Source organism: Protobothrops mucrosquamatus, unplaced genomic scaffold (genome assembly GCF_001527695.2).
Source record: "Protobothrops mucrosquamatus isolate PMUCROS unplaced genomic scaffold, P.Mucros_1.0 scaffold3590, whole genome shotgun sequence".
Lineage (NCBI taxonomy): Eukaryota > Metazoa > Chordata > Lepidosauria > Squamata > Viperidae > Protobothrops > Protobothrops mucrosquamatus.
In genome coordinates this window covers 126,424-136,309 of record NW_015389555.1, presented here as the reverse complement: position 1 = coordinate 136,309, position 9,886 = coordinate 126,424, and the positions used below count along the sequence as shown (strand labels likewise).

At 46.1% G+C, this 9,886-nt stretch overlaps 1 protein-coding gene across 1 annotated transcript; it reads left to right on the top strand.

The window, feature by feature from the left end:
• The first annotated feature begins 2,351 nt into the window (after nt 1–2,351).
• AQP11 (aquaporin 11) lies at nt 2,352–9,615 on the top strand. Its single transcript, XM_015827287.1, has 3 exons — nt 2,352–2,946; nt 6,711–6,827; nt 9,415–9,615. Exons 1-3 carry the CDS (start codon nt 2,352–2,354, stop codon nt 9,474–9,476), a joined length of 774 nt encoding a protein of 257 aa, XP_015682773.1. The 3' UTR covers nt 9,477–9,615.
• The last annotated feature ends 271 nt before the right edge of the window (nt 9,616–9,886 follow it).

Below are 9,886 nucleotides of genomic sequence, written 5' to 3'. Positions count from 1 at the left end.
ATAATAGAATAGAATAAAATAGCAGAACAACAGAATAGAATAGAATAGAATAGAATAGAATAGAATAGAATAGAATAGAATAGAATAGAATAGAATAGAATAGAATAGAAAATATGGAATGGAATGGAATAGAATAGAAAAGAATAGAAAATATGATATGGAATGGAATGGAATGGAATAGAATAGAATAGAATAGAATAGAATAGAATAGAATAGAATAGAAAATATTGAATGGAATGGAATAGAATGGAATAGAATAGAATAGAAAAGAAAAGAATAGAAAATATGATATGGAATAGAATAGAATAGAATAGAATAGAATAGAATAGAATAGAATAGAATAGAAAATATGGAATGGAATAGAATAGAATAGAATAGAATAGAAAATATGGAATGGAATGGAATTGAATAGGAATAAATTTATTGTCACTTTGAATGTACACTAATCGGCATACATGAAAATGAAATTTCGTCGCATTCAGCTCTCAAAGGGTCACCACCTCCGATAACACACTACATCAATATGACCAAAATAAATAAATACATTCAGAATTATGCCTATACCCACATATATTATATGACACAGAGAAACAACACAGTCTAAGTTCGGGTTAAGTCCAGATGTGCAAAAAGAGACTTTTTGCAAAACTCCCATTTCGGGAGAGGGACGCGCAGTGGGAGGGGGGGGCGGAGGGGGGGGTCAAGGTCCAGCCGCGCGTCCCGGACCGGCATCGCTTGCAATTACGCCCACCCACCCCCCACCTCCTTGCAGGCGAATCGGACCTAGATTGGCAGCTGCAGCCGCCGGAGGGAGGCTTCTTGGCACGGTCTCCAGGTCTGGATCCACCAGCTGGGAAAGATCCCGAGCCGAGCCGAGCCGAGCCGAGCCGAGCCAGCTTGCAAAAACTGCAGCCGGCCCGGGAGCTTTTTTGCAAGAGCGAGGCTGGAAGCGGCGACGTGGCCGGCCCGGGAGCGCCCTCGCCGGCCGCGGCTGAGCGTTCCTCGTAGCCCCGAACGCCGACCCGTCCGCGGGGCGAGCGGCGGCCGTTAGTGTCGCCCGAACGAAGCGCGCAACGGCCGCGGCGGAGGCTCCCATCCGGCCGGCCGCAGCTGGAGAGGGAAGCCGGCGGCTTTTTTTTTTTTGTTGAGCGCTTCAAAGTGGTCTCCTTTCCTCGAGCAGCGCAGGATTTGAACTCAGTGCCGGGCTCCGGAGGCGAGCCGGGCCTCCTCCGCTAGGGCGGAGCGCCTTGCGATGAGAGCCCGAAGCGGAGAGGATTGAGTCCCGACACGCTTCTGTTTCCAGACGAAAGGTAGTCCTTGGAATCCCCAACCGAGCCCCAAATTTTTTTTGGTCGCTAAGCGAGACAATGGTTGAAAGTGAAGTTTTGCCCCGTTTTACGACCTTTCTGGCCGCGGTTGTTAAGTGAATCGCTGCAGTTGCTGAGTTAGTTCTACGGTTGTTCAGGGAATCGGGAGAGGGGCGCCCATACAGGCAGTGCTTGACTTAACGACCGCAATTGAGCGAATAATTTTGTTGCTAAGTGAGATAGTTCAGTGAGGTTTTGCCCCGTTTTATGACTTTCCTTGCCACCGTTGTTAAGTGAATCACTGTAGTTGTTAAGTCAGTAACACGGTGGTTAAGTGAATCGGGCGAGGGCATCCATACAGGTAACTCCTTGACTTATGAGCCCGATGGAGCCCCCCAATTTTTGCCGCTAAGCAAAGACGGTTAACCGAGTTTTACCCCCATTTTACGACCTTTCTACCCACGGTTGTTAAGTGAATCACTGCACCTGTTGAGTCAGTAAGACGGTTGTTAAGCAAATCGGGCACTCCCCCATTGACTTTGCTTGTCAGAAGGTCACAAAAGAGGATCACGTGACACACACACACGGGGACACCGCAACCGACAAAGTCGGTTGCCATTTTGTTCCCTCATATCAAATTGTATTAATAATAATAATAATAATGATAAAGTTGGAAGGGACCTCGGAGGTCATCTAGTCCAACCTCCTGCTTAGGCAGGAAACCCTATACAAAGGAGAGAGAGAAAAATAACGGAAAACTAGGGAAAAAGAGAAAATGTGGAGTGGAAAGGGGAAAAAGAAAAAAAAAAGGCATCAACTTCCGACTCTTTTTTGGCCCAGTAAAAAATATAATAACATTACGTCCATTTTTTTTTACTCAATTTACTCGGTTGAATTTTGGTCACGTGACCACGAGGAGGCTCCCAACGGTCGTAAGTTTGGAAAAAAACAAACTTGTGGTGTTGACACTGCGAACGGTTGTAAGACGAGGACTCTCTGTGCCAGCCCTCCTGTTCTTGTTTTCTCTCTTCTTTTTTTGCAGCCATGAATTCCGACGAAGCCTTGATCTCCCTGTTGGTGATGGCGGGCATCATCCTGCTGGTGGGCGGCTGCAGACAGCTATCCCACGGGGCGCTACGCCGGACACCCAACTGGTTCACTTTCGCCCAGGAATTGACCGCCACCTTCCAGATCTGCGCCTGTACCCACGAACTCTGCCTGCTGGGCGGCTTGCTGCCCCATCCGCAGATCGCCCTGTGGCTCACTTACGTTTTCACCGTCCTGCACGGCTGGACTTTAACGGGCAGCGTGGGCAATCCGGCCGGCAGCCTCCAACAGTTTTACAAAGGGCAGTTGCGGGTCCAAAGTTGGTGCCTGCAAACGTCGGCTCAGTTTGCGGCGGCCGTCTTGGCTCACCTGTGCATGAAGTTAGTCTGGATGTTGGGGTTCACCTCCGGCCATTTGACAGCCCTGCCCGACATTTGCAGCAACCCCATTCAAACCACGATCACCAACGCTTTCGGCCTGGAGTTACTCTTCTCCTTCCTGTTGCACCTGACTCTGCTCCAATTTGAGGGCATGAACCCCACCATGAAGGTCCATCTGATTGCTCTGCTGATCACCTCTTTTGTCTACACAGGTGGGTCATGTACTCCTTGTTGGTTCCTCTCACTTTAAATTTGGACCGGGGTCCTTATTTGGAATACAGGTAGTCCCAACGACTCGCCGCCACGTTTGAGACCAACGTTTCCGTTGCTAAATAAGGCGGTTCTTAAGTGAAGGTTGCTCCAAGAGACCTGGCGTGGCAGGGGTTAGAATGCAGTACGGCAGGTGGGCTCTGCTCACTGCCAGGAGTTCGATCCTGACCGGCTCAAGGTTGACTCAGCCTTCCGTGCTTCCGGTGGAAGGTAAAATGAGGACCCAGATTGTTGGGGGCAAATAGGCTGACTATGTAAACTGTGTAAACTGCTCCGAGAGGGCTGTAAGTCCTTGGCCCAAAGTCACCCAGTTTTCATGCCTAAGGTGGGACTAGAACGCACGGTCTCCTGGTAATTGGACCAAAATCATCCAGCTGACTTTCATGCCTAAGACGGGACTAGAACTCATGATCTCCTGGTGATTGGACCAAAATCACCTAACTGGCTTTCATGCCTAAGCAGGGACTAGAACTCACCATCTCCTGGTGATTGACTCAAAGTCACCCAGTTAGTTTTCATGCCTAAAACGGGACTAGAACTCACGGTCTCCTGGTGATTGGCCCAAAGTCACCCAGCTGGCTTTCATGCCTAAGGCGGGACTAGAACTCACGATCTCCTGGTGATTGGCCCAAAGTCGCCCACCTGGCTTTCATATTTAAGGCGGGACTAGAACTCACAGTCTCCTGGTGATTGGCCCAAAGTCACCCAGCTGGCTTTCATGCCTAAGGCAGGACTAGAACTCACGGTCTCCTGGTGATTGGCCCAAAGTCGCCCACCTGGCTTTCATATTTAAGGCGGGACTAGAACTCACGGTCTCCTGGTGATTGGCCCAAAATCACCCAGCTGGCTTTCATCTCTAAGGTAGGACTAGAACTCACGGTCTCCTGGTGATTGGCCCAAAATCACCCAGTTAGTTTTCATCCCTAAGGTGGGATTAGAACTCACAGTCTCCTGGTGATTGGACCAAAATCACCCAGTTGGCTTTCATGCCTAAGGTGGGACTAGAACTCACAGTCTCCTGGTGATTGGCCCAAAGTCACCCAGCTGGCTTTCATGCCTAAGGTGGGACTAGAAGTCACCTTCTCCTGGTTCCTAGGCTAGCACCTTTACCATGACACCAAACTGGCTCTTGTTATGCCAACAAAAATCCCGAGATGAGCGCAATATCCATAAGAATAGATCCAATAGCGTGCTAGGAATCGATTCAGTCTGGAAGAGCTGGAAAGCTGATGGAGGCCTTATGAAAGATCTAAGACCCAAATATCTATGTATAAACACACCCTCCATTAAGAGCTTCTCGTAAGCCGAGGGCATCCTATTCTTCAAACTCTGCCTTTGCCAAGCACATCATCTCTTCTGCGAGTTTCTTTGCCAGCCACTTCTGCTGAATCACACTTGGGAGTTCAGCTGGTTGTGTATTTGTGTATTAAATATTTACTGCTCAATTGTGGCATAACCGTACCCATCTGGGCTGACTCAGAAGCCTTTGGAATACAGGTAGTCCTCCAGTTACGACCACAAGCCAGCCCCAAATTTATTTTTCTAAGTGAAACATTTGTTCGGTGAGTTTTGCCCCCGTTTTGCGACCTTTGTTGCCACCGTTGTTAAGTGAATCACTGCAGCTGTTCAGTGAGTGACAGGGTTGTTAAGTGAATCTGGCTTCCCCATTGACTTTGCTTGTCTTAAGAGTCACAAAATTGGACACGGCCACCGTCGTAAATATGAATCCATTGCCTATCGTCGGAATTTGGATCACGTGACCGTGGGGATGACTTTGAACTTGTTTCTTCACTCTGCTGGATCACCAAGCATTCATTTAGTCCAAAGTTGTTCAAAGGTACGGCGGTGCTAAAAAAACGGACTTATGACCCTTGCCGCATCTCCCGGGTCACGTGATCAAAATTCGGACTCTTGGAAACTGGCATGTACTTATGACGGTTGCACTATCCCGGAGTCTCGCGATCCCCTTTTGTAACCACCCCAGCTGGTTTCCTGATAAGCAAAGCCAATGGGGGAAGCCAGGTTCATTTAATGACCGAATGATCCAGTTAGCTCCAGTGGATTCTGTTCACTACTGTGGCAAAAAAAAGGTTGTAAAATGGGGCAAAGCTCACTGGACAGACGTCTTGCTTAGAACAAAAGTTTTGGGTTGAGTTGTGATCATAAGTCAAGGACCACCTGTAATTTTTAGAACAGAATAGAACAACAGAGTTGGAAGGGACCTTAGAGGTCTTCTAGTCCAACCCCCTGCGCAGGCAGGAAACCTTATACCATTTCAGACAAATGGTTGTCCAGTCTCTTCTTAAAAATTTCCAGTGTTGGAGCATTCACCACTTCTGGAGGCAGGTCGTTCCACTGGTTAATTGCTCTCACTGTCAGGAAATTTATCCTTAGTTCTAGGTTGCTTCTCTCCTTGGTTAGTTTCCATCCGCGGCTTCTTTTTTATTTTTTTATTTTTTTTATAATTTTATTGACAAAACAATTAAAACAAAAAGGGACATGACATGACGTTCCAGTATACATGATCCTAGTAATTCGTTCCTTATCATATTTAAAGTTCTAAATATACATCTCTCTACGTATTAACACATAATTTTATATACCACAAATTTAAACTTTAACTCAAAACCCGACCAGTTCTTCTTGACTCATNATCCAGCTCTATCAATTCTGTTTTTATACCTAATTCTTTTTTGTCTTTCCGACATCTCGCCTGCAATTGAAGATATGCCCACCATTCTAATTTTAATCCTCCATCTTGCAGGGTTTTTCTAGATTTCAATTCCCCTCTCTCATCTAATACGTTTTTATATGTTATAATCTTCCCCCATTGAATAAATTTTGGATGTACGGCTTCTTGTCCTGCCTTCAGGCGCTTTGGAGAATAGCTTGACTCCCTCTTCTTTGGGGCAACCCCTGAGATACTGGAACACTGCTATCATGTCCCCCTCATCCTTCTCTTCATTAAACTAGACAGACCCAATTCCAGCAGCCGTTCCTTGTATGTTTTAGCCTCCAGTCCCATAATCATCTTTGTTGCTCTTCTCTGTACTCTTTCTAGAGTCTCAACAGCTTTTTTACATCGTGGTGACCAAAACTGGGTGCCGTATTCCAAGTGTGGCCTTACCAACGCCTTGTAAAGTGGTATTAACACTTCACGTGATCTTGATTCTATCCCTCTGTTAATGCAGCCTAGCACTGTGTTGGCTTTTTTGGCAGCTGCTGCACACGGCTGGCTCCTATTGAAGTGATTGTCCACCAGGACTCTGAGATCCCTCTCACAGTTGCTACTACTAAGCCATACTGGGTGGTATGCATTATGCACCTATACTGGGTTTAATACCATTAATCAACAACATCTGCCTATCTCAGGTCCTTGGGACCGATAGGTGTATAAAAATCCCAAATCCGGTCTAATTTACATAGGGAGGGGGGCTGTAACAATGCACCATTGTTTGTTTTTTGGGGGGGGGGAAATGCCCCTTCCCTTACCAGACTATCCTAAGGACGGCTGAAAAGATCTGAAGAATATACAGCTTCCACCACGTGGCCTTCATTGATCATTAACCTCCCTCTGAAGAGTTTGGAAACTCCCCAAAAGCAAACATCCTGGTTTGTAGGAGGTGATGTCAATCAACCCCTGAACTTTGGAATCTGTTTGATTTGAGATTTATTTATTTTGGGATCTTCTTCTTGTCTTTGATAGGAGGAAACCTCACTGGTGCAATATTTAACCCGGCTCTGGCTTTTTCTTTGCACGGGAGCTGCTTCATAGACCAGTTTTGGAATTACCTGGTGGTGTATTGCATCGCACCTTGCATAGGTGAGCGGTTTTATATTGTTCGTTTCTTTTGGTCAAAGGCACCAGGAGCCCTAAATCGCAGGAAGCAAGGGGTGTAAAACAAGAGAGGAACCCCTTTAAGAACGGAATCTTAGAATAAGCCTTTTGTGTCTGATACTGGATAAAATAGGAAAACCCCCCCCCATTTCTGCATCAGAATAGAATAGAGCTGGAAGGGACCTTGGAGGTCTTCTAGTCCAGCCCCCCACTTAAGCAGGAGAGCATACCATTTCAGACAAGTGACTATCTAGTCTCTTCTTAAAAATCTCCAGGGATAGAGTGCCCACGATTTCTGGAGGCAAGGAATAGAATAGAACAGAATTAAGGAATAGAATAGAATAGAATAGAATAGAATAGAATAGAATAGAATAGAATAGAATAGAGCTGGAAGGAACCTTGGAGGTCTTCTAGTCCAGCCCCCCACTTAAGCAGGAGAGCATACCATTTCAGATAAGTGACTGTCTAGTCCAGGGGTGTCAAACTCAATTTCATTGAGGGCCGCATCAGCATTGCAGTTGCCCTCGGGGCTGGGTGGGTACGGCCTACTGGGTGGGTGTGGCCTACTGGGTGGGCGTGGCCAGCTCTACATCGTTCACGTGAAGGGTGCTTGTGGGGGCCTGGGCAGGAGTGGGATAGATCTGAGGGTCTCTGGCAGAAGGGGGTGGGACCGGGACAAGCGCCAAGGCATGGTCCACTGTTCCTCTCAAGCCATGCCGGGGGGGGGCTTATGGAGCTAAGACTGAATGTGTTTCAGCATAGATGGCCATCACAAAATTGTACATTGGCTCCCGGCCAGCCTGAGCCAGGGCCAAGGCAGCGGGGGCCGTTCCCTCACTGTTTCCAGGGTGGCTTTGCAGGCCAGATGAAACCACTTCGCGGGCCGCATCCAGCCCCCAGGCCTTGTGTTTGACATGTCTGGTGTAAAACAAGAGAGGAACCGCTTTAAGAAGGGAATCTTAGAATAAGCCTTTTGTGTCTGATACTGGATAAAATAGGAACCCCCCCATTTCTGCATCAGAATAGAGCTGGAAGGGACCTTGGAGGTCTTCTAGTCCAGCCCCCCACTTAAGCAGGAGAGCATACCATTTCAGACAAGTGACTGTCTAGTCTCTTCTTAAAAATCTCCAGGGATGGAGTGCCCACGATTTCTGGAGGCAAGGAATAGAATAGAACAGAATTAAGGAATAGAATAGAATAGAATAGAATAGAATAGAATAGAATAGAATAGAATAGAGCTGGAAGGAACCTTGGAGGTCTTCTAGTCCAGCCCCCCACTTAAGCACTAGAGCATACCATTTCAGACAAGTGACTGTCTAGTCCAGGGGTAGGCAACCTTGGCTCTTTTATGACTCATGGACTTCAACTCCCAGAATTCCTGAGCCAGCCATGCTGAGGGGAAAGGGAGAGGTTTCCATGCTGAGCCATGCTGGCTTAGGAATTCTGGGAGTTGAAGTCCACGAGTAATGAAGGGGCCAAGGTTGCCTACCTCTGGTCTATTCTCTTCTTAAAAACCTCCAGTGATGGAGCACCCACGATTTAGAGTGGCAAGCTGTTCCACTGGTTAATTGTCCTCACTGTTAGGAACTTTCTCCTTAATTCTAGGTTGCTTAGGTAAATCTATCATTGGGCTATTAAAGGGTTCCAAATTAGTCCTTGACTTACGACCACAATGGAGCCCAAAATTTCTGTTGCTAAGCGAGAGAGTTGCTAAGTGAGTTTGCCCCTTTTATCACCTTTCTGGCCACAGTTGTTAAGCGAGTCGCCACAGCTGTTGAGTTAGTCACAAGGTTGTTAAGTGAATCTGCCTTGCCCATCAACTTTGCTTGTCAGAAGGTCGCAAAAGGGGATCACGTGACCCCGGGGACGCTGCAACCGTCATAAATAGGAGTCAGTTGCCAAGCGTCTGAATTTTGATCACGTGACTGCGGGGATGCTGCAATGGTCGTAAGTGTGAAAAAGGGTCCTAGGTGACTTTTTCCAGTGCCGTTGAGATTTCAAATGGTCACTAAACGAATGGAGGGCTGCCCATACGGTACCAACCAAAAATAGTTCACTTTTTGGAAATTGTTCAATCCAGGAGCGTCCACTCCTAAATAATAATAATAATAATAATAATAATAATAATAATAATAATAATAATAATAATAATAATAATAATAGTAGTAGTAGTAGTAGTCATAGTAATAGTAATAGTAATAATACAGTTGGAAGGGACCCTGGAGGTCATCTAGTCCAACACCCTGCTCAGGCAGGAACCCTATACCCTTTCAGACAAATGGTTGTCCAATCTCCTCTTAGAAACCTCCAGTGTTGGAGCATTCACTGCTTCTGGAGGCAGGTTGTTCCACTGGTTAATTGTTCTAACTGTCAGGAAGTTTCTCCTTAGTTCTAGGTTGCTTCTCTCCTTGATGGGTTTCCATCCGTTGCTTCTTGTCCTGCCTTCAGGCGCTTTGGAGAATAGCTTGACTCCCTCTTCTTTGGGGCCGCCCCTGAGATATTTTAATCTGCTTTTTTCTTCCCTTTTTCAAATACCTCAAAAATCTTTTATTTTTTATTCTCTTTCTTTCAGGATCTTTGCTCGTATCTGTTATATGGGATGAAATTCTCCCTGGGCTGTACAGAGATATTTAAGTCTGAGAAGAAAAGAAGTTTAAGCATCTCATTTACTAAAACAAACGATGCAGTTTTTCTCTCCGTTTCCTGGAGACTGACGTTGGAAGTATTCTAACATCTTTTAGAGGTCGATTTTGTGCATGGGGTTTTAAGGTCTGGTAGGTTCCCGTTTTCCACGCTGAAGTACCAGGATCTGTTTTCAAAGCTTTCAAAAACTGGAACCCTGAACGCCCACGCCTGTTAAAGGGAAGTTATCTTGGTTTTTATGCACAATCCATCCTTTTCAGGAGATACAAGTCGATCTTTTAAGAGAAAACAATCCATTAAAAAATGTACAAAAACAAGTGTCTTAGAAAATATATATATATATATTTTCATTAATAACAATGTACCTTGGGAATAGGATAGAAGCTAAAACATTGAGCAAA

What these genes read in the sequence shown, in the direction of transcription:
- AQP11 (XM_015827287.1), top strand. Translation starts at nt 2,352, where the DNA reads ATGAATTCCGACGAAGCCTTGATCTCCCTGTTGGTGATGGCGGGCATC. An exon ending in CACCTCTTTTGTCTACACAG is followed by an intron (nt 2,947 to 6,710) that starts GTGGGTCATGTA and finishes TGTCTTTGATAG; the next exon opens with GAGGAAACCTCACTGGTGCA. An exon ending in TTGCATCGCACCTTGCATAG is followed by an intron (nt 6,828 to 9,414) that starts GTGAGCGGTTTT and finishes TCTTTCTTTCAG; the next exon opens with GATCTTTGCTCGTATCTGTT.